This window comes from Oncorhynchus clarkii, chromosome 7, assembly GCF_045791955.1.
Source record: "Oncorhynchus clarkii lewisi isolate Uvic-CL-2024 chromosome 7, UVic_Ocla_1.0, whole genome shotgun sequence".
NCBI lineage: Eukaryota > Metazoa > Chordata > Actinopteri > Salmoniformes > Salmonidae > Oncorhynchus > Oncorhynchus clarkii.
Genome location: NC_092153.1, coordinates 60,977,988 through 61,003,426, shown reverse-complemented (window position 1 = coordinate 61,003,426; position 25,439 = coordinate 60,977,988). Strand labels below are relative to the sequence as shown.

Genomic DNA, 25,439 nt, shown 5'->3' with positions numbered 1-25,439 from the left:
GTCAGTGTATTAGACTAAGCATAGGTGATTTGATTATGTTTAAATGTTGTAGTTGAAATGGTTCTAGAATAGTGGAGGTAGCTCCTGTTTTCTTTGTGACTTGCGGTAATGCTCTGTGGTTCTAAATCAATAGTGTTTTTGTAGTCTGATTAAGACACATTTGTATTTATTTAACTAGGCAAGTCATTGTAAATAAGAATTTGAAACCGCAATCCATGGTTCAGATTTGTTTAAATAGCCACCGATAAATTCAGCTTATTTAGCCACTGATAAATACAAAAAAATGGGTAATGTCAGTATGTCCACAATTGCATGGCCAATTCAACTCAATTACTTAGTTTGATCATATCCTAATAACCTTTTCATACTACAGTATCTCTCTGGCCTGTACAGTACGGTGCTGGCTCAGATATTTTCTTTCAACATTTTCCTTTCCAGCAAGGTTCCAGCAACTGTGGTGGATATGTAGCCAGGCCAGCGCAGTACAGCTTGACAGTGTGAAATGGGTGGCGATGTAGCCAGAAGGAACATGCTAATGTTGCCCCATTCATTCCCAATAGAGTAGGAGTGGATTCAATTTACTATGGTAGAACTACATCGCCCCCCAGTGTGTTTTGACCAGGTATGCATCTGTATTGATGCTAATGACATGATGATACAGTACACATGTAATACAAATGAACACACACATATAAAAGATAAGTTTCTTTATAAAATCAAAATATTAACAACAGCATCCAAACGTACAAGAAATGACAACTGCCTTAATGACAAAAAAATGTTTTTTAAGGGACAACAAAGATAGGTGAAACAAAGCGTTGTTTTGAGAAACTTTGATAAGGGACAGCCGATATGGAACAACAGAAAAACAAACTACCATTATATTTTATCTCACAAGAGCATACAAACACAAACTGGGGATTTCATGTTTTTACACAAACAGAAATATAAATCACAGACAGATTTTGAAATCCCTGAATCTAGAGTACAAAAAAGTCATAATGTTTTTACAAATGAAATTGAAAAATTAAAGTTATATTATAGTTATGAACACCAACAAATAAGAAAAATAAGAAAATGAAGACAAGTATAGTACATTCTCAAAAGCAATTATTTTACTCATAAAATACCCAACAATCCTCAAGCATTAAAAAGATAGAGCTTATCGATAATACTACAAGCTGTAAAAAGGAACAAAAATACAATAGCACACACATTTCAAATAATTGGCCTAATTGAAATTCTTCCTGAATGATAACACTGGTGTAATTGTTTTTCTTTGTCAATCTATTTTCGGTTATCATTGCCAGCAAACAATCACTGCTGTATTTCAGCTGTCTTGAAAACATTTTGTCCAAAATATATGCCCTATATTCTTCATATATATTGATCGTGCTTGCTAAATGCACAAACACCATGGTTCTTTGCTACATCCGTTTAGCTTCAAACAAAACATTTGACTATATAACAAGAAAACAATGAACAAATACTTAAATCAGTACATGTCGGATAAAAATGGTCAAACAGGCCTGATAGAAACAGCACATTTGTCGGTAAACTTTCCAAATGTTGACAAAACAAAATATGCTAGACAAGGTGGAAGCGCGGTGGAAACGCCTTCATGACCAACTATTGATATATTAACTTTCATATCGAAGTAAACTTTGAGTCATGCGATGATATTGTGTGTTCATCCCACTACGACTCGGTAAAGCATGCAGTAAATAAATTATGTTGAACTTCACAGGGTGGTGAAAGTGCACGCTGATGAGTTTGATGCTCCTTTCCAATAAATATTGAGGGTCTTATTCTGGTGACATGATGATCGTTATGATGATTTGACAAATACAAAGAATATCGCTTTTATCATGTAGGTAGCCTATACCCGCACTTTATCTGCGAGCTGTTGGCATTTCGCTACTCCTGCAATAACATCTGCTAAACACGTATATGTGACAAATGTGACAAATCAAATTTGATTTGATAGGGCGCACGTGATGTATTGTTACAAAGCCATCAGTAGAGTTGAAAATGCGATGGAAACCCATTTACCTTGTATTTCTGATTCGGTACATGGAAATGTATCTGCGCAAGTTATTTTTTTGTGCGCACAGACTGTTATTTGCAAGTCAATTTGATGGAAACACATCTCTGGTTGGAAAATGTGCATATAGTTTTTATGCGGATTTTAGAATATTCACATGGAAATCTGTTGCCAATTGGATGGAAACCTAGCTAGTGGCAGGGTCCTCTGTAGCATTCTGAGGCCACACACGCACACACACACCTACATAAATAGCCTACATACACTAAATATGTCTTTTGTTTTAAAGCTATCAGATTTCTCACTAGAGTGGCTATGTGAACTGTGCTGCAGTGAGGGTTGAGGTTTATGCATCAAGGTGTGACTATATAGGCAAATTCTCCCCCTACTCCAAGAAGTCCTGGCTGAGTACTGAGTAGGTCTGTGCAGTGGCTGCTGACATGAAGGTGTAAATCACTCTTTCAGAATAACTAATGGTCTCAATGTACACTGGGGATTAACTCCAAATCCATTCCTTACCCTGGAAGTCTTACTCAGCCTGAGGTCCATGTTAATGCTTTACAACCACAGACTTTTACAAGTCCACACACTGCTGTGCCTGTTGGCCATAGCTAAGAGACAACGGCACGGTGCCGACAGTGTGGAAACTGAATACACTGTAGATGTGGAGTTTGAGACATTATGAGCATAAATACCCTGCTCCTTTATTAAAGTCAGATTGTGCACAGTCATCATTGGGGCAAGAAGATATGTTTATATAGAGGAACTGGGAGGAATATCTCACTTGTGGACTTTTTGATAATTAAATGCAGTCATTCTAAAAGGACTAACTTATCTAAATATCAAATGAATCTGTAAAGCATAAAAGTAAAAAAACATAATTAAGAAAAATGACTGGAGTAATGAAATCAACCATACGGTTCTGTGAATGTTATTGGACAGAACTAGGGACTAAAAGTCCTAGAAACCAGTTCATGTATGTAGACAGTTTCCAAAATAGTATCTCATCTATTCTATGGTAGAACAAGCATAAAACACTAAATTATGTTACACAAGTAGCAAGAAACACACACAGAGAGACACATGTGGGTGCACACACACACCGACACACAAATACATCTACATACCGCAGACACATTCATTTCCTGATTCATGGCTTTGCATATAATTCCAATATTGCTTATTCATCTACGAGATCATCACTGTATGAGGGTGAGACTTCATTGACATCAATGATATGTGTAACTATGGCCTATACATGAGTTTTTGAATTGAATGAATGGACCTAAGACTGAACTGGTCCTGTGTTAGTGATCTAGTCCATGTATTCTGACTCATAACACTAGTAATTATGGCTTACTTTCAATGTGCTGTACTGTTATCAACACACTACCTAAGCCATGACTTGGGGCTGGGAGCATAGCTGTGGGAAGATGTTTGGAGGTGGAGGAGTGGTGATGATGTTTCAGGGGGTGCTGCAGCACCCTCAGCATACCTACTTCCCGCGGCTATGGCTGGGAGCAGACGGCTAGTTTCAGAATCACAGATGTCAGCTACAGTTGAAGTCAGAAGTTAGGTTGGAGTCATTAAAACTCGTTTTTCAACCACTCCACAAATGTCTTGTTAACAAACTATAGTTCTGGCAAGTCGGTTAGGACATCTATTTTGTGCATGACACAAATCATTTTTCCAACAATTGTTTCCAGACAGATCATTTCACTTATAATTCACTGTGTCACAATTCCAGTGGGTCAGAAGTTTACATACACTAAGTTGACTGTGCCTTTCAACAGCATGAAAAATTATTGAAAATGATGTCATGGCTTTAGAAGCTTCTGATGGGCTAATTGACATCATTTGAGTCAATTGGAGGTGTACCTGTGGATGTATTTCAAGGCCCACCTTCAAACTCAGTGCCTCTTTGCTTGACATCATCGGAAAATCAAAAGAAATCTGCAGACCTCAGAAAAAAATTGTAGACCTCTATAAGTCTGGTTTATCCTTGGGAACAATTTCCAAACGCCTGAAGGTACCACATTCATCTGTACAAACAATAGTACACAAGTATAAACACCATGGGACCACGCAGCCGTTATACTGCTCAGGAAGGAGACGCGTTCTCTCTCCTAGAGATGAACGTACTTTGGTGCGAAAAGTGCAAATGAATCCCAGAACAACAGCAAAGGACCTTATGAAGATGCTGGAGGAAACAGGTACAAAAGTATCTATATCCACAGTAAAACGAGTCCTATATCGACATAACCTGAAAGGCCGCTCAGCAAGGAAGAAGCCACTGCTCCAAAACCGCAATAAAAAAATCCAGACTACGGTTTGCAACTGCACATGGGGACAAAGATTCTACTTTTTGGAGAAATGTCCTCTGGTCTGATGAAACAAAAATAGAACTGTTTGGCCATAATGACCATCGTCATGTTTGGAGGAAAAAGGGGAGTCTTGCAAGCCAAAGAACACCATCCCAACCACGGAGGTGGCAGAATCATGTTGTGGGGGTGCTTTGCTGCAGGAGGGACGGGTGCACTTCACAAAATAGATGGCATCATGAGAAAGGAAAATTATGTGGATATATTGAAGCAACATCGCAAGACATCAGTCAGTAAGTTAAAGCTTGGTCGCAAATGGGTCTTCCAAATGGACAATGACCCCAAGCATACTTCCAAAGTTGTGGCAAAATGGCTTAAGGACAACAAAGTCAAGGTATTGGAGTGGCCATCACAAAGCCCTGACGTCAATACTATAGAACATTTATGGGCAGAACTGAAAAAGCGTGTGTGAGTAAGGAGGCCTACAAACCTAACTCAGTTACACCAGCTCTGTGATTTGATTTGATTTGATTTGATTTGAGGAATGGGCCAAATTCACCCAACTTATTGTGGGAAGCTTATGGAAGGCTACCTGAAACAATTTAATACTAATTGAGTGTATGTACTTGGAATGTGATGAAATGAATAAAAGTTTATATAAATCATTCTCTCTACTATTATTCTGACATTTCACATTCTTAAAATAAAGTTGTGATCCTAACTGACCTAAGAAAGGGAATTTTTACTAGGACTAAATGTCAGGAATTGTGAAAAACTGAGTTTAAATGTATTTGGCTAACGTGTATGTAAACTTCCGACCTCAACTGTATGTACTGGATTCTGCCCACCCAGATATCTGATCCCCCTGGTAGACTGCATGGCATTCCACTGAGAACAAAGGGAAACTACATTAGTTCTGTTTCACATTCAGATCCCTGTAGAATGGCTTGTTGATGAAGAAAACGGGGAGAGTGGCGAACCGTCGGTGCTACCCTACAGTTCCTTGTTGTGATTGTCTTGAACATTCACGCTGGTGAGTTTTTGTCCATCTCTAGAATCACCCTGAGTCAAAGCATTGGCATTAAATTGTATAAAATTGACCCTGCACACCTTTATAGTGTGTTTGTGTGTTTAGTATATGTGTAGCTCACAACTATAGCTTGCAACGTGCCATAGTCCATTGGTCAAATCCTTGTTTTTGTTTCTCATCGAGCAGAGATCTACAATAAGCTCTGTCCCAATGAGTGAAGTCACAAGCACAGACGATGTAAAGATCAGAAGAGAGTTGCCCGTTTGTAAGTTGAGTTTTCAACTTACAAACTGAGAATCTATCGCTAGTTTGATATTGCTCGTCAAACATGAGCATGACTGAAGCATAAGCGAGACAACATTAACAGAGTAAAATACATAGTAACACACTTGAATATATGTTCAAATATGAATGTTATTTGGGGGAAAATCATACAATAGAAAAACATGAATGTCAAAAAACTATTCTCAAAAGGCATTTGTGGCGAATGGTTTTCACAATAAGAGTTTGGTTGTTGCAGTTGTCGTTTCGTCAATGCTCTTGCACTCTGAGTAGCCCTTAAGGAAAGTGGGGGAGTGCATTTCATATGGTCCACCAATCCAAGCTGCTGCCATTCAGAATAGGATCTCCTGTGTTTCTCTTTGTGTGGAGACAGCATTGTAAAGTAGCATATGGTCAGTCTTATGGTTGGCACAGTGATCTCTCGTGGCACTTGTCCCAACTCTGAGATTTAGTGCTTGTTTTTCTCTCTCTCCTCTTCCAGACTACATGTTCCACCTGTTTTTATTTCATTTATTTAACCTTTATTTAACTTGGCAAGTCAGTTAAGAACAAATTCTTATTTACAATGGCGGCCTAGGAACAGTGGGTTAACTGCCTTGTTCAGGGGTAGAACGACAGATTTTTACCTTGTGAGCTCAGGGATTCGATCTAGCAACCTTTTGGTTACTGGCCGAACGCTCTAACCACTAGGCTACCTGCCGCCCCAAGAAACTGTTCCTGTAGACAGTTCCTGAAACTTTTCCTGTAGACAGTTCCTGAAACTGATCCTGTAGACAGGGCCAGTTTCACCCTGGAGTGACAGAGTAGGTTTACTACATAGAGCCTTTACTTTACTGTCTATCTAGAGCAAAGGGGAAATTCTTATGGGTATACAGCATGTATATATGTGTGTGTGTGTGTGTGTGTGTGTGTGTGTGTGTGTGTGTGTGTGTGTGTGTGTGTGTGTAGGGGTGTAGGGGTGTGGGGGGTAGTTTAACATGTGTAACAGCAGAGGTCTTGGAGTAAACAGGTGTAACAGCTAGGTCTTGGAGTAGACCCTTGTTATAGGATGGGCTGCTCATGTGGGGAGATGACTTGGTGGGCTTGTAAGGATAGGACAGGGAGTGTTGGTCTGTCTGAGGGTGGTGGAATAGGAGGTGACGAGAATGGGTCAGAGTGCATCACTATGTCACTCTCACTGGGATCTCCCAGTTGCCCCTTTCTGGGACACCGCTTCTGCCGCTGCAGCCTCCCCCCAGGGCTCCCCATCGCTGTCCGCACCCCTCTCCCTCTCCTCGTCCCCCCACTCGTCCTCCTCATCCTCATCTTCCTCCTCGAGGCTCTTCTCCTCCCTCTCTTTCTTGATGGCTTGGATGGCAGGGGGGGCGGAGGCGCTGTCCCCAGAGTCGCTGCTGTCCTCAAAGGCCTCGGGGTTCTCCAGCATCTCCCTGATCAGAGGAGGCATGGGGCCTGGGATCTCCATCTTCAGAGTGATGGCTCTCTCAGCACCTACAGTAAACAGAGAGACCCACGCATAAACATAACTCTACTATATATGCATATTGATCTATGTGTTAGTATAGCCTGTGTTATGAATAAAGATCTAAGCTGTGCTATATATCTGTACTGTGTACTACATCCTTATCTGTACTGACCCTTGGTGCTGATGCCCCTGAGGTCGGTGACCTTCATCAGCATGCGGGGGAACATGTGGGGCTTGTTGGGGCGTCTGCGGCGGGCGTAGATTTTCAGGGCCTCCAGGAGGGGTTCCTGTAGCTTGTCCACCTTCTGGGGCTCCTCCAGGTCCATACGGTCTGAGGGAGAGAGCCAATCACACTGGGTCAGGAAGGGGGAGAGCCAATGATGGGTATAAAAAGAGTCAGCAGCCAATGACATAGGGTCAGGGAGAAGAAAAAAAAGGAACGCAAATAGAAGAGGCAAGAGTCTGCTAAGTGTATTGTATCTAGGATATTGAGCCAGGGCTCTAAATTCAGAATATTAATTGGTAGCAAAAGTTAGGAGCACAACATAAAATGTACGAGCACCAATTGAGATATAGCCTATACTGGGCCTATATGTACTGTATTCTAGCTGCTTCTGATAATGTTCCCTATAAACTAATACGTAACCCTGTAAATAAATGTGTATTATAAAATACTAAAATGATGATACAATTACCTGTCATTGAAATTACAAAGTCGTTTGTCGAATGTTAGGTTTCTAAATTGTGTAAAAGAGTAATTGTACTACTGAGATTACATCGAAAATTGTAGATGAAAGAGATTAGTCACTCATTCATTGCTATCATCATTGATCTCCTGAAGAAGCTATCCCTGTAACTTTCTTTCTGTGTCCCCAACTGTTCAGATATGGCCTACTAGTTACCAGGTTATTAGCTAGCCAGCTAGGTAACAGGGCTGAACAAAGTGTAAGCAAATGAATGTAAAATTCGAAGAAACAAGACGTTTTCGCTGTAGTAATGGTACAACCATGATGCTAATGAATATGTGTTTGCTTTTTTCTCTAGGGCACTCGGAAACAATGGTAGAGCGAAATCATTACAACAATTATCTAGGCGCATTGGTTCTCTCAAATAAAAATTCAAGGTCTCAAGCCATGTTTAGGAGCATATGCCACCAAAATGGTCACATATTATTATTGAGACGTGTGTGCACACACAAACAGTAGTACCTCCACAGATCAAGCAGATGGCGCTGAGGAGGCCGGTTTCTGTGTCGTCCATCTCCAGAGGCAGCAGCTGGCCAGCAAAGGCAAACACCAGCTCTGTGAGAGGGCCAAAGCCTGCGTTGTGCATCTGGGTCCGGTTCAGGGTCAGCCCGTCGGAGAAGGTCATTGTGTCCTGCTCCGGAGTGTAGCGAGTGCAGATCCTCAGCATCTGAGAGGAGAGGATGGAGAGGTTAGGGGAATAAATGACAACAAAGATGATGAAAAGGGAGGGTGAGGAAGAGGGGGTGTGTAAATTGTAGGGAGTGACAAAGGATTGAGGATAGTGACATGTTGATAGTGTGTTAAGGGAAAGAGGAGTATGGATAGAGCATTGTGAGGGAAAGAGAGAAGTAGATAGGTTGTAGTGTGGGAGAGAAGAGTGAAAATGTAGGGAGAGAGCAGTGAGGGAGAGAGGAGTACAGACAGAGTGGAGGTGGAGGGAGAGAGCAGTGAGGGAGAGAGGAGTACAGACAGAGTGGAGGTGGAAGGAGAGAGGTGTTCAGGTACCAGTATATCCAGACAGGCTGATTTGAGGAGAGTGATCTGGTCAGCGATGGTGAGGGTGGTGAAGCCTGGCAGGCGCTTGGCAAACTCCACTATCTTGATGATGCACTTGGTGGAGAGTTCACTGAACTTATCCCACAGCCCCAGATCCAACTGTACACGGTGGTCTGCACTGGAGTTCTGGAATAGGAGAGAGAGGGCTAAGGTGTGTGTGTGTGTGTGTGTGTGTGTGTGTGTGTGTGTGTGTGAGTGTGAGAGTGAGAGTGAGAGAGAGAGAGACACTCACTGTAGTGTATTTGCCCAGCTGGACAAGTGAGGGAAAGGTATCTTTGTGGGCCTTGCTGACTTTGTTGACTAGCTCTTCCAGTTCTCCACTGAGCTCATAGCTCTCCAGCAACACCACCTCCTCCTTCACATCCTTCTTCTTCTTGTTCCTGTCATTACGCACCGCTGCATGACAGAGAAGAGGAAGGAGTGACGATAAGTGAGAGAGTAAGGGAAAGTGGTGGATTGGTGGTGCTTATAATATCCATTTATAGGGGCCATATTGTGATTTCACTGTAAACCCTAGCTATCCCAATACACACACTTACAGACATAAACTGTAGTGAGATCCCTTTACAAATTCTTTGCCACCCAATCACTCTCACAACCTCTCTGTATTCAAGCAGTCTCTGATCTCCTCACACCTTTACATTTGAGCACAACTTACCCAGCAGGCAAACTGGACAAAACGGGTTGTAACGGCATCCCTCTGATGCACTGTTACTCACCTTCTTTGGACATGCCAACCTCAAAGCACTTTTGCAGCCGGCAGTACTGACAGCGATTACGGGTCACCTTGTTGATCTGACAGTTCTTGTCTCGGTGGCAGGTATACACCATGTTCTTCTGAATACTGCGCCGGAAGAATCCCTGAGAGAGTGAAGAGAGAGAGAGACCGAGGGGGAGAGAGACAGAGAAATACCAACAGACCAAGAGAGAGTAAAAGAGAGAGAAATAAGGCATTAAAACATCCTTAATGGTCACAAGACCATATCTCTGGAGCATAGATGGAATAGGTCTCACTACATGGCCACAGGAGGTTATTTCAGCCCATGCCCTTAGATAAAGATTAGACCAGAGGACAGCACAGGTGTCTTTACATCGTGTAATGTCTCAGAATAGGGATACATTGCATGGAAGAAATGTTGGTAGACTGTCTGTTTGCCCCAGTCTGACTTTCTGGCTTGTTTGTTTGTGTATGCATTTTCTGTATATGTCATGTATCTGCTTGTGTTACACATCCTGTCTGTGTACCGAACCTTCAGAAAGTAGTCATACCCCTTGACTTATTCCACATGTTGTTGTGTTACACCCGGAATTCAAAGTGCATTTCATTGTTTTTCCCCCCCACACCTATCTCTACACACAATACACAATAGAAATTGCATCAAATTTATTGAAAATGAAATACAGAAATATTTCAAACTATTTACACCACTGAGTCAATACTTTGTAGAAGCCCCTTTAGCAGTGATTACAGCTTTGACTCGTGTTGGGTATGTCTGTATCAGCTTTGACTCGTGTTGGGTATGTCTGTATCAGCTTTGACTCGTGTTGGGTATGTCTGTATCAGCTTTGACTCGTGTTGGGTATGTCTGTATCAGCTTTGACTCGTGTTGGGTATGTCTGTATCAGCTTTGACTCGTGTTGGGTTTCCTCAAGCTCTGTTAAGATAGATAGAGAACGACAGTAACCTGACATCTTCAAGTCGATCCACCAATTTTAAATGGGATTCAAGTCTGGGCTTTGGCTGGGCCACTCAAGGACTTTCCAATTCTTGTCCTGAAGCCATTACAGAATGGCTTTGGCTGAACACTTGGGGTCTATTGTCCTGTTGGAATGTAAATCTTCGCCCCAGTCTAAGGTTGTTTGCACTCTGAAGCAGGTTCTCATCAAGAATTTGCCTGTATTTGACTTCATTCATTGTTCCCTCCATCCTTACCAGTCACCCAATCCTTGATGCTGAAAAGCATCCCCGTAGCATGGTGCTGCCGCCACCATGCTTGATGGTAGAGATGGTGTTAGACGGGTGATGTTTTCTCCAGACATAACATTTTGCATTCAGGCCAAAGAGTTCCATTTTGGTCTCAGACCACAGAATCTTTTGCTTTATGCTCTCAGAGTCTTTCACTTGCCTATTTGCTAACGCCAGGCGTGCTGTCGTGTGCTTTTTTCTCAGGAATGGCTTCCGTCTGGCCACTCTCCCATAAGCCTAGATTGGTGAAGTGCTTTAGAGAAATGTCCTTCTGGCAGGTTCTCCCATCTCAGCCAAGGAACTCTGTAGTTCTGTCAGAGTGCTCATTGGGTTCTTGGTCACCTCCCTGACCAAGGCTCTTCTTACCCGGTTATTCAGTTTGGTCAAACGGCCAACTCTAGGCATAGTCTGGGTAGTTCCATATTTTTAACATTTTCCAATGATGGAGACCACTGTTCTCTTTCAAACTTTCAACACTTTAGAAATAGTTGTATACCCTTCCCCAGATATATGCCTCATCATAATTATCGCTGCGATCTACAGACAGTTCCTTGGACTTCATGGTATAGTTTCTACTCTGACATGCACATCTTCTTCCTTAAAGTTTTATGGCAGACTGCAACTATTTGTGTATTGCTACCACCTACTGTGAGGGGTCTTCTTCTTTGATATTATTGCCGCCCGCAAACAAATACTGTAGCTGCATGCCGCCACCTACAGTTTTGGCTGTATATCAGCCCAAATAATTAACCAAATAAACAATACAAAACTCAATGTACTCCAGATTCAACTGCCAACGCCCATCCCTACAGGCTCTGGGGTCTGAGAAGGAAGAGCATCTTCAGACAGTATTCTATGCAATGTTTTGGCAGTGAAGTCCTGGAAACCCCAAAAACCTTTCAGCCACAGATACTATCATGTTCAGTTTCTTCTGTTGTTTGTTTGTTTGTGCAGTACAATAAACCACATCTCTGATAAACACCATGAACCCTACCTTCTTCACAATCAGCATATCGGTTTCCCTCAACTGTTGAACAACACTCTGAATCTCCACAGTCTGCGGAGCATCCACCACCATATCTTCAGCTCCCCTCGCTCATTCAACTATTTCATGTGCCTTCGTGTAGGAGACCTGCTGTATAGACCTGACCCTTACCACTTCATACTCCTTTACCCTAACCGGGCTCTCCGGGGAATTGGGAACATGGTTGCATCACAATTACAACATCGTAGAGCCTCAGATTCTTCAACAACATTTCTTTGGCACACACTTGATACAAAACAACGGCTTGGACACAGAAGCTCTCCCTGCACATATCCCAACTTCACGTGAAGGGAGATACTCTTCGTCAAACATCAATAATACCGACAGGCTTTCTTCTTTTCCCCATTCACTACACACTACACCGTTCAGCCGGCGTGCTCCAACTACTCCTGTATGCCACTCGTAAAGCACGAGGCCTCCACATCCAACGTGATGCCAGAGTCGACACCTTTTAACGGTGCTCTGCTACAAAAATCTAAACTCTCCACTTCATAATTTGGTAGTTTGTTGATCCTTAATGCCTTTTCCTTCTGCTCTTGTGACACACAAGAAATCAAAACAAAAACACTTCTGGTCCCTCTGACCGATTCCACCTTGATACTTCAAACGGATCTCCCAAAAATCAATTGTTAGTGAACCTTACTCCAACCAAAAACCTATACTCATTAACAACTTTCACCCTTTTTATTCAATTTTCCTTTATCACTGTCTTCCACTCTTCAGGCAAACTGCAAGGATTCACTCTCTCCACCAATGTCACTCCCACTGAGCCAGAATCATTCTTCACATCCTTGGAACGAGGCCCGAACTCGGCAGTCCTCACCGTGGGTACTTCGTCCACAGTCCCGTCAGGTTCCATCTCCGAGCTACTATCGCATGTATCCCTCATTTTACACGTCACCAATCTTCCTCAACTCAACTCATTCTTGGCTGTCGTCACTACACCTGCCACTGCAATTGATTCACCCTCACTCTTGTCACTTTCAATTTCCTTTTCTAGCTCTTTCAGAAGTTCTGTGCAATCCTCCAATTCATATTCACTCAGGACATATTTCACTTTTCTTCTGTTTCCCTTGTCTGCCATCTTCTCCTTCAGCAAGTCTTCCAGAAGGTTTGTACAATCCCCCACTCCATATTTATTCATAATCTGTCCCAGGTTTTTCCTTTTGCCCTTGTCCCCCATCTTCTTGAACCCATGCCCCTGCAACCTCAGCTAGCGCTTCCTCATCTCGCCAATGCCACTCCTGTTCATCTGCGTTCCTGACATGCACTGTCAACTGTGGGACCTTATATAGCCAGGTGTGTTTCTTTCTAAATCATGTCCAAACGTTTGAATTGGCCACAGGTGGACTCCAATCAAGTTGTAGCGACGTTTCAAGGGTGACCAAAGGAAATTGGATGCACCTGAGCTCAATTTGGAGTGTCATAGGAAAGGGATGTGAATACTTACTCTAAATGAGACATTTCTATATTTCATTTTCAATACATTTGCAAAAATGTCAAAAAATAGTTTTAACCATAGGGTAGTTGTGTAGATGGGTCAGAGAGAGAAAAAAATGAATTCAGACTGTAACACAACAAAATATGGCGGGGTATGAATACTATGAATACTTTGTGAAGGCATTTATGACTGGGTATATTCTGTCTCTCTGTTTTGATGTGTCTCACCTTGCAACCCTCACAGGAGCTGACCCCATAGTGGTAGCCAGAGGACTTGTCCTGGCACACGAAACAGGGCTTGTAAATGCGGGGAGGAGGGGGTGGAGAGGGTGAACTGGGCACCATCTCCTCAGAGCTGGTGCTCTGGGTCTCCACTGCTGCTCAGAGAGAGAGCGAGAAGAGAGAGCGAGAGAGCGAGAGAGAGAGAGAGTGAGAGAGAGAGAGAGAGAGAGAGAGAGAGAGAGAGAGAGAGAGCGAGAAGAGAGAGAGCGAGAAGAGAGAGAGCGAGAGAGAGAGAGAGAGAGAGAGCGAGAGAGAGAGAGAGCGAGAGAGAGAGAGTGAGAGAGAGAGAGAGAGAGAGAAAATGGGGGCAAAGAAGTCATAGACATTATCTTACTGCACATTTCAGTACTGAAGCTAATAGGTACACTGCATGTCAGAGGATGAACATGAACATATTTCTTTCTTCCTGATGGGGGAGAGGGAAAGAGACACAATTAGCTGATGGACAGATGGCTACACTGATAAAAATCATTATCGGCAGATGAGATTTGATTGGTGTCTCCACTACTGGGTAGTGGGGGTGGAGCATACCCCTGACTATCTGACTGACTGTCAGCTAAATGGTGTGTGTGTCTTTTTTATTTGAATGCCAGCTCAACCCGACATGCTTATATACCTATAGCCACATTTGAACAAACAGACTGAAGGTAATCTTGTGATGGCACCGCGTTCTTAGGAAACTATGCAGTATTTTGTTTTTTTATGCATTCATTCTTACACTGTTACCCCAAGAAATGGCAGGGTCTACAGTCAATCACGGAGTACAAACAGAAAACCAGCCCCGTCGCGGACACCGACGTCTTGCTCCCAGACAAACTAAACAACTTATTTGCTCTCTTTGAGGACAATACAGTGCCACTGACACGGCCGACCACCAAAACATGCGGGCTCTCCTTCACCGCAGCCAACGTGAGTAAAACATTTAAATGTGTTAACCCTCGCAAGGCTGCAGGCCCAGACGGCATCCCTAGCCTCAGAACATGCGCAGACCATGAATCCCTATCCCAGTCTGCTGTTCCCACATGCTTCAAGCGGGCCACCATTGTTCCTGTACCCAAGAAAGCTAAGGTAACTGAGCTAAATGACTATCGCCCCATAGCACTCACTTCCGTCATCATGAAGTGCTTTGAGAGACTAGTCAAGGATCATATCACCTCCACCCTACCTGACACCCTAGACCCACTCCAATTTGCTTACCGCCCCAATAGGTCCACAGACGACGCAATCGCAATCACACTGCCCTAACCCATCTTGACAAGAGGAATACCTATGTAAAAATGCTGTTCATCAGTTACAGCTCAGCATTTAACATCATAGTACCCTCCAAACTCGTCATTAAGCTCGAGACCCTGGGTCTCGACCCCGCCCTGTGCAACTGGGTCCTGGACATTCTGACGGGCCGCCCCCAGGTGGTGAGGGTGGCAAACAACATCTCCACCCCGCTGATCCTCAACACTGGGGCCCCACAAGGGTGCGTTTTCAGCCCTCTCCTGTACTCCCTGTTCACTCATGACTGCGTGGCCATGCACGCCTCCAACTCAATCATCAAGTTTGCAGACAACACTACAGTGGTAGGCTTGATTACCAACAATGACGAGACGGCCTACAGGGAGGAGGTGAGGGCCCTCGGAGTGTGGTGTCAGGAAAATAACCTCACACTCAACATCAAAAAAACAAAGGAGATGATCGTGGATTTCAGGAAACAGCAGAGGGCGCACCCCCCTATCCACATCAACGGGACAGTAGTGGAGAAGGTGGAAAGATTTATGTTCCTCGGCGTACACATCACGGACAAACTGAAATGGTCCACCCACACAGAGAGCATGGTGGAGAAGGGGCAACAGCGCCTCTTCAACCTCAGGAGGCTAAAGAAATTTGGCTTGTCACCAAAAACACTCAAACTTTTACAGATGCACAATCGAGAGCATCTCCGCCTGGTACGGCAACTGCTCCGCCCACAACCATAAAGCTCTCCAGAGTGTAGTGAGGTCTGCACAACGCATCACCGGGGGCAAACTACCTGCCCTCCACGACACCTACACCACCTGATGTCACAGGAAGGACAAAAAGATCATCAAGGACAACAACCACCCGAGCTACTGCCTGTTCACCCCGCTATCATCCAGAAGGCGAGGTCAGTACAGGTGCATCAAAGCTGGGACTGAGCTTCTAACTCAAGGCCATCAGACTGTTAAACAGCCATCACTAACATTGAGTGGCTGCTGCCAACACACTGACTCAAATCTCTAGCCACTTTAATAATAAAAAAATGGATGTAATAAATGTATCACTAGTCACTTTAAACAATGCCACTTTATATAATGTTTACATACCCTACATTACTCATCTCATATGTGTATATACTGTACTTTATACCATCTACTGCATCCTGCCTATGCCGTTCGGCCATCGCTCATCCATATATTTATATGTCCATATTCTTATTAATTCCTTTACACTTGTGTGTATAAGGTAGTTGTTGTGGAATTGTTAGATTGCTTGTTAGATATTACTGTACGGTCGGAACTAGAAGCACAAGCATTTCGCTACACTTGCATTAACATCTGCTAACCATGTGTATGTGACCAATAGAATTTGATTTAATTTGAATTGTTTATGAGACTCTGCTGTCTCCCTCTGTCCCTCCCTTCTGTGTTGCAGGGGGGAAATGCACCACAATATAATATAATTTGCTTTGCCACAGACAAACATTTTTATACACAGAGACAACATGACACCGATGGACCCCAGATGAGCGAAACCTTTGTCCATGTCTGGAAAAAAATTGTTTTTTCACCTTTTTCATCAGACTATTTCAGGTCTTTGCACAATCTAGCTACTAAATATAACTTCAAATGCACTGGGTTTTTTCCTGACTTCACAGACAAAACACATCAGCATACATTTGCATAGATATACACACACACATACATTTATAAATGGTCAAAAAGCTCATATACCCATACATTTATCCACATTCACTGACCAAGCCCCCAAACCAATCCTCTCTAACATGCCTTTCAACTTTCACCTTCAGTCACCCCAAATTCACCTCCCCATGCCCATCCCCGAAACCCCCTGTTTTCTCTTGTTTCTTGGCCCTAAATTCCTCAGCGCAGGCTGGCCAGGGTTTAATAGAGGCCCAGGCTCATAAGCTGACCTATAAAGGCTGTGTCTGGGCTGGGAAGGAGGCCCCCGACCAGGCCGACCACCTCTTTATTGGGATCCAGTCACCTTGGATAGCCATTCACACCAACAGCTGAACTCTTGCATCCCTGCCCCTTATTATTATATTTTTTTTTATACAAAAATGGAGCTGCCACCTTGAATGGATAGAACAACGCTGCCCCCAATGGGGACCTCTACACACCCCTACCCCTCCTCCTCGACCCCCTTGCAGCCCCCTCTCTCACACTGGGGCCTGCGTTTAACAAGTGGCAAGACTTCAAAAAGAGGAGAAAATGGAATAATCTAATAAAAGAAGAGGAGACAAATTAAGAGAGAAAAAGAGAGGGTGAAATATATGGGAGTTAAGAGGACAGAGGGCTCCCAGTAGGTAGAGAGGTGGAATACAACTCTGTCCCTTTAGCTTTGACCTTGCTTGTAAGACCACCACTAGCAATACCATTAGTTCTAACTACCAACAGCCTAACAGTATACTACCACCACTACCATTAGTTCTAACTACCAACAGTCTAACAGTATACTATTACCACTACCATTAGCACCAGCTTCCAGTAGCCTAACAGTCTACTACCACCACGACCAATACCATTAATACTAGCTACCAACAGCCTAACAGTATACTACCACCACTACCATTAGCACCAGCTACCAGTAGCCTAACAGTATACTACCACCACTACCATTAGCACCAGCTACCAGTAGCCTAACAGTATACTACCACCACTACCATTAGTTCTAACTACCAACAGCCTAACAGTATACTACCACCACTACCATTAGCACCAGCTACCAGTAGCCTAACAGTATACTACCACCACTACCATTAGTTCTAACTACCAACAGCCTAACAGTATACTACCACCACTACCATTAGTTCTAACTACCAACAGCCTAACAGTATACTACCACCACTACCATTAGTTCTAACTACCAACAGCCTAACAGTATACTACCACCACTACCATTAGCACCACCTACCAGTAGCCTAACAGTATACTACCACCACTACCATTAGCACCAGCTACCAGTAGCCTAACAGTATACTACCACCACTACCATTAGCACCAGCTACCAGTAGCCTAACAGTATACTACCACCACTACCATTAGCACCAGCTACCAGTAGCCTAACAGTCTACTACCACCACAACCAATACCATTAGTACTAGCTACCAATATCCTTTATAAAGACTCACAGTTCCATTCCATTACACATAAGAGTCATTGGTTGGAACTGTCTTCTTTGAGGGGAGTTTTGTAAGAACCACGACACTCGGTCTGAACATTAACACGCATTGCTTGAGGTACGGTTTTGGAAGCATAAGGATCTTATCTTTCATATCGGCAAGAAATAATAATAATTTAAAAAAGGTTCAATTTAAACACCTTTATAGGGTTAGGGTTACCTGTTCTAATTAGCCATATGCTTCCCCAAACACCTGTGTGTAAATGGAAGACATCACTTTGCAGAAAAGCATCCCCAAAGATTGATGTTTCCACAACCATGCTTCACGGTTGGGATGGTGTTCTTGGGGTTGTACCCATACTTCTTCTTCCTCCAAACACGGCGAGTGAAGTTTAGACCAAAAAGCTCTATTTTGTCTCATCAGACCACATGACCTTCTCCCATTCCTCCTCTGGATCATCTAGATGGTCATTGGCAAACTTCAGACAGGCCTGGACATGCGCTAGCTTGAGCAGGGGGACCTTGCTTGCGCTGCAGGATTTTAATCCATGACGGCGTAGTGTGTTACTAATGGTTTTCTTTGAGATGTGGTCCCAGCTCTCTTCAGGTCATTGACCAGGTCCTGCTGTGTAGTTCTGGGCTGATCCCTCACCTTCCTCATGATCATTGATGCCCCACGAGGTGAGATCTTGCATGGAGCCCCAGACCGAGGGTGATTGACCGTCATTTTGAACTTCTTCCATTATACACTAATAATTGCACCAAGAGTTGTTGCCTTCTCACCAAGCTGCTTGCCTATTGTCCTGTAGCCCATCCCAGCCTTGTGCAGGTCTACAATTTTATCCCTGATGTCCTTACACAGCTCTCTGGTCTTGGCCATTGTAGAGAGGTTGGAGTTTGATTGAGCATGTGGACAGGTGTCTTTTATACAGGTAACAAGTTCAAACAGGTGCAGTTAATACAGGTAATAAGTGGAGAACAGGAGGGCTTCTTAAAGAAAAATTAACAGGTCTGTGAGAGCCGGAATTCTTACTGGTTGGTAGGTGATCAAATAGTTATGTCATGCAATAAAATGCAAATTAATTACAAATCATACAATGTGATTTTCTGGATTTTTGTTTTAGATTCCGTCTCTCACAGTTGAAGTGTACCTATAATAAAAAAAATTACAGACCTCTACATGCTTTGTAAATAGGAAAACCTGTAAAATCGGCAGTGTATCAAATACTTGTTCTCCCCACTGTATGTGCTTTCTTGAGCAGGGGGACCTTGCGGCCGCTGCAGGATTTCAGTCCTTCACGGTGTAGTGTGTTGCCAATTGTTTTCTTGGTGACTATGGTCCCAGCTGCCTTGAGATCATTGACAAGATCCTCCCATGTAGTTCTGGGCTGATTCCTCACCGTTCTCATGATCATTGCAACTCCACAAGGTGAGATCTTGCATGGAGACCCAGGCCGAGGGAGATTGACAGTTCTTTTGTGTTTCTTCCACTAGCGAATAATCGCACCAACTGTTGTCACCTTCTCATCAAGCTGCTTGGCGATGTTCTTGTAGCCCATTCCAGCCTTGTGTAGGTTTACAATCTTGTCCCTGACATCCTTGGAGAGCTCTTTGGTGGAGAGTTTGGAATCTGATTGATTGATTGCTTCTGTGGACAGGTGTCTTTTATACAGGTAACAAGCTGAGATTAGGAGCACTCCCTTTAAGAGTGTGCTCCTAATCTCAGCTCATTACCTGTATAAAAGACACCTGGGAGCCAGAAATCTTTCTGATTGAGAGGGGGTCAAATACTTATTTCCCTCATTAAAATGCAAATCAATTTATAACATTTTTGACATGCGTTTTTCTGGATTTTTGTTGTTGTTATTCTGTCTCTGACTGTTCAAATACCATTAAAATTATAGACGGATCATTTCTTTGTCAGTGGACAACGTACAAAATCCGCAGGGGATCAAATACTTTTTTCCTTCACTGTATGTAACTGTTTTAAAGTCCCTGAGCGGAAGGACGCATGTATCTTTTTAGTGACTGGTTGTATTGATACACTATCCAACGTGTAATTAATAACTTCACCATGCTGAAAGGGATGTCTGCTTTTTTTACCCATCTGCCAATAGGTGCCCTTTTTTGAGAGGCATTGGACAACCTCCCCGATCTTTGTGGTTGAATCTGTGTTTGAAATTCACTGCACGATTGAGGGACCTTACAGAGGTAGTCATTCAAAAATCATGTTAAACACTACTATTGCACCCAGAGTGAGTCCATGCAACTTATTATGTGACTTGTTAAGCACATTTTTACTCCTGAACTTATTTAGGCTTGCCATAACAAAGGGGTTGAATACTTATTGACTCAAAATGTAAAAACAACATAATTCCACTTTGAAGTTATTGTGTGTAGGCCAGTGACACAAAATATCAATTAAAAACATTTTTATTCAGGCTGTAACACAAATCAATGTATAAGTCAAGGGGTCTGAATACTTTTTGAAGGCACTGTATGTACATATTATGTACATTGAAATGCAGAGAAAGAGAGAAGATCCTAGATCCACCTGACTGGAAGAGAGAGCCTCAGCCTGAAAAAATGCCTCTCTCTCCTTTTCCATTCCCCCCCGATGTCCGTGACCCTGCGGAAATCGAATTAGGGTACTTTTTAAAATCCTAATACAATTACGTGTGTTAAAGTTAGACATATCTGCTTTTTTACATTGGGTGCATCTTAATCCACCGCATCCACCGATGTCGCACTTCTGCATCTGCGGTAAAAGGTGGTGATAGAACTAGAGCGGTGTTTGTCAGACTACAAGACATCCCGAAACTCGGTCTTCTCACAAAATCGTCTGTAGTTTCCGAACGGCTTGGTTGCTACAACAGCCAAATTGTGAAGGAGCTTTAGTTAAGACCGTATGTTAACTTTTCATCCATATGTCATATACAGTGCCCTATTGGGACTGTGATTTTTTTCTTCTTATTTTGGCTCTATACTCAAATTGTTTTATTTGAACTCAAACAATGACTATAAGGTTAAAACCTCTACAGCGGTAGAGCGGTGTCCCTTGAGATAACGTAGGCTAATTTTGATTAGCATGAGGTTGTAAGTAACAAGAACATTTCCCAGGACATAGACATATCTGATATGGGCAGAAAGCTTAAATTCTTGTTAATCTAACTGCACTGTCCAATTTACAGTAGCTATTACAGTGAAAGAATACCATGCTATTGTTGGAGGAGAGTGCACAGTTATGAATTTGAAAATGTATTAATAAACCAGTTAGGCACATTTGGGCAGTCTTGATACAACACTTAGAACAGAAATACAATGGTTCATTGAATCAGTCTAAAACGTTGCACATACACTGCTGCTATCTAGTGGCCAAAATCAAAATGGTGTCTAGATTCCTAAGTCATATATTGGCCTTTCTCTTGCATTTCAAAGATGATAAAGTGTTATATTTTCCTACATTAGTTTCACATTTCCACAAACTTCAAAGTGTTTCCTTTCAAATGGTATCAAGAATATGCATATCCTTGCTTCAGACCCTGAGCTACAGGCAGTTAGATTTGGGTATGTCATTTTAGGCGAACATTTAAAAAGGGTCCGATCCTGTGCAGACTATCAACTTTAACTTTCTCACCCATATCGGGTGAACCGTTAACAAATTACAGCACCTTTTGTACATAGTCCACCCATTTTAGGACATCAAAAGTATTAGGATAAATTCGCTTATGTGCATTAAAGTAGTAAAAAGTTCATTATTTTTCCCATATTCATAGCACGCAAATGCATCCAAATTTGTTGGATACATTTCCTGTTGTTTTGGATGTGTTTCAGATTATTTTGTGCACAATAGAAACGAATGGTAAATAATGTATTGTGTCATTTTTGAGTCACTTTTATTGTAAATAAGAATAGAATATGTTTCTAGACATTTTTACATTAATGTGGATTCTACATTAATGTGGACCATGATTACGGATAATCCGAAATGAATCTTTAATAATGATGAGTGAGACAGCTAACACAGACAAACATCATACCCCCAAGACATGCTAAACAGTTAAAGGGGAGGTTAGCATTTCTGGGGAGGGGGTATGATATTTGTAAGTCTGTAACGGTTTACCTGATATGGATGAAAATACCTTCAAATTAAAGCTGACAGTTTGCACTAAATACAAACTTTTGGATTATAGAGCCAAAAGAAGAAAAAATAAATCACTGTCCCAATAATTATGGTGGTTACTGTATGTCATATAGATCTTACAGGTGAGAAATATCCAGCATACGCATGTGCGCACACACAGTCTTGTTTCACTAAACTTGCGGTGAGGGGACACATTGATTCCTATTCAAAGTCCTATTTTCCTTAACCCCTAACCCTTACCTTTGCCCTAACCTTAACCCCAACCCTAACTCCTAACCTTAACCCTTAACGCTAAACCTTTAAACCCTAACCCTAATTCTAACCCTAATATAATTCTAACACTAACCCTAACCCCCCTAGAAATAGCCTTCTGGTCCCCAAAAGTATAGTTAAACATGTTCACACACACACACACACACACACACACACACACACACACACACACACACACACACACACACACACACACACACACACACACACACACACACACACACACACACACACACACACACACACACACACACACACACACACACACACAGTGTGTTGAATGTATGCCATGATAAAGGGATCCTTTCATTTTCTGTCTTCAGCGTGGTTGTGTGGGCGACAGTGTAGGGGCAGCTCAGACGTCTCAGGGTTGGGCTTCAGCCAGAATAGGGCGCTTACAGACCCTCTCAAAGGGATGTTACTATGGAGTATCTACACAAGTCTATATTTCTTAAAGTGGCCTTGTGATTTTGTTTACGTTTGCCTTCCCTTGTATTTTTCTCTAATAGTCCTTAAAAGAGGCACATTTTGGATCATCAACAAAATAGTTTTAGGGGCAGTAAATTTTCCTAACCCAGTGATCTGACCAGGAAAAAACGAATGTCCTAGTTATACCTTGGCAATACGCAATAGTAGTTTTCCCTGGTCAGGTCTGATGACGTTATGTAGTTCTCTAATTAAACAATAAGGCCTAAGGGGGTGTGGTATATGGCCAATATACCATGGCTAAGGGCTGTTCTTAGGCAATTATCATTACAAACTGGTTGGTTCGAGCCCTGAATGCTGATTGGCTGACAGCTGGTGTAAATCAGACCGTATACCTTGGGGATGACAAAACATGTATTTATACTGCTCTAATTACGTTGGTAACCAGTTTATAATAGCAATAAGGCACCTCGGGGATTTGTGGTATACAGAAATCTCTAGATAATGCCATTGTGTATTTAAGCAATAATGCCTGAGGGAGTGTGGCATATGGTTAATATACCATGGCTAAGGCCTGCATCCAGGCACTCCGCATTGCGTCTTGCATAAGAACAGCCCTTAGCCGTGGTATATTGGCCATATACCACACTCCCTCAGGCATTATTGCTTAAATACACAATGGCATTTTCTAGAGATTTCTGTTGTGGCAACATTATGGAATCTCAGTACATGACTGTAGGCGCTCAGTTTTAAATTGGCCATGCTCCAATCTATGGTGCTATCAGGTCTCTAAAGACTCATTTGGTTTGCAAATTCACATTTTACATAACTTCTCGCCTCACAAAATGTTCAGGAATGTGCTGTGGAATGTGTGAGTGTGGGTTGGCTTCAACATAGGAACATGTTGAAATGTGTGTAATGGTTTTCAGTGTTACTTTCAGTGTGAAACAGAGGAACAACAACACACACACACACACCACCTAAGCCTGATCTGAAGGAGAAAATGGAGACTACATTAACAGTCATCCCATTCAGTACATACCAACAAACAGGAAAAAAAATCCCATGTGTGTCTTCAAACCCATATCCTCTACCATTACCACTCACTCTTTGAACTGAGCATGCTGTGGGCAGTATGAATGTCTGAAATTATTTAATGGGTGGTTGTAGGTCTATTTGTACAGATAACCTATAGGAAAAAGATAGGCCTGAACCCCAAGAGAGGATATGCTGATTGTGTATATGTGTGTGCGGGGAGATGAAATTTCTGTCAAATGTGGAACAGTGGCACTTCCTTTCATCAGCCGTTATTAAGTTTAATACCTGCAACCCCCCCCCCCTCTCCCCTCCTTCCTCACCTCCTTTCCCCTGCCTGGCCTGTCCCATATCCCCCACTCCCTACCTCTCTCCCTCCTCCTGCCTTCCTGGGAGGAAGAGTGCTTCCTGTCATTGGGAGCCTCTTTGAAAGGAAAGGCTGTGATAAAACCAGGCTACTGTCAAGGAGATGGCTCCATAAAAACAGAAACACCAAACACAGAGGAAAGAGGGGGTCACACACAAACACACAAGTGTACACCAATGCATGCACACACACAATCCGGGAGGAATTATCACACCCTTACTAGAATGACACAGCGATGTGGGCACTGCATCTCAGTGCAAGAGGCGTCACTACAGTCCCTGGATTGAATTCAGGGTGTATTACATCTGGCCCTGATTGGGAGTCCCATATGGCGTTGCACAATTGGCCCAGCATCGTCTGGATTTGGCCGGTGTCAGCAGTCATTGTAAATAAGAATTTGTTCTTAACTGACTTTCCTAGTTAAATAAATAAAATAGAGCACACACACACACTGACATATAACGTGGAGTTTAATGCAGCAAGTTCACCTACCAAGGATGAGTTTGTGCAATCATCCCACTCAGAAAGCCCTAATTAATGTCTTACTATTGTACAGTATATGTTAACTCTATAAATACAACTGTGCAGAATCTGATGCAGTGTTTTTAATGTAATATTTACTTCCATATGTTTTTCTCCTAACAGAGACAGGAAGGCAGGGCTTCTCTGTGTGGGTGGTGGGGGGGTAATAGTAATTACCTGTGGATTAATATCCTCTTGGCTTCATAGTTACATGATGGTGGTTTTCGATAGGCTACCTCTTGTCCAGCACATGCAATGTCCTGATAGGAAGATTGATGTGTGAGGGATTGCCCCTCTCATTCAGCGGCCTGCAAACAAGGCAGCCTTTCTTCTTTACAACACCTCATCAAGCTACCTTTTTATTTTGCACATTTTTTTGATGAAACAGAGTCAACATTTCCCCTCATCTCCACTACTCTCGAACTAGCCCTACTATCAGCACTTTCCTGTCAGATGACCAACACCATTCTTCAAACAGCCACGCCTTCCTAAACCCACCTTGACAACCAACAACACTAAGACACACACACACACACACACATACACTACCGAATTCCCAAATGTTCCCATTGTTTCCTAACATCCAACCATTGAAGGCAATGTGTTGTGGCCATGGATGGGAAAGAC

The 25,439-nt window shown here is 42.7% G+C and overlaps 1 protein-coding gene across 2 annotated transcripts in view; it reads right to left on the bottom strand.

Annotated features, from left to right (window-relative positions):
• Positions 1–692: 692 nt before the first annotated feature.
• LOC139413586 (retinoic acid receptor gamma-A-like) overlaps positions 693–25,439 on the bottom strand; it is a 78,954-nt gene continuing 54,207 nt past the window's right edge. For both annotated transcript variants that reach the window (XM_071161112.1, XM_071161113.1), the window contains 7 exons: positions 13,621–13,769; positions 9,661–9,802; positions 9,174–9,337; positions 8,891–9,067; positions 8,348–8,552; positions 7,312–7,470; positions 693–7,165 (listed from right to left, as the gene is read on the bottom strand). In XM_071161112.1, the coding sequence (XP_071017213.1) occupies positions 6,852–7,165; positions 7,312–7,470; positions 8,348–8,552; positions 8,891–9,067; positions 9,174–9,337; positions 9,661–9,802; positions 13,621–13,769 (1,310 nt within the window). In that variant the 3' untranslated portion in view covers positions 693–6,851. The remainder of the gene's footprint in view (positions 7,166–7,311; positions 7,471–8,347; positions 8,553–8,890; positions 9,068–9,173; positions 9,338–9,660; positions 9,803–13,620; positions 13,770–25,439) is intronic.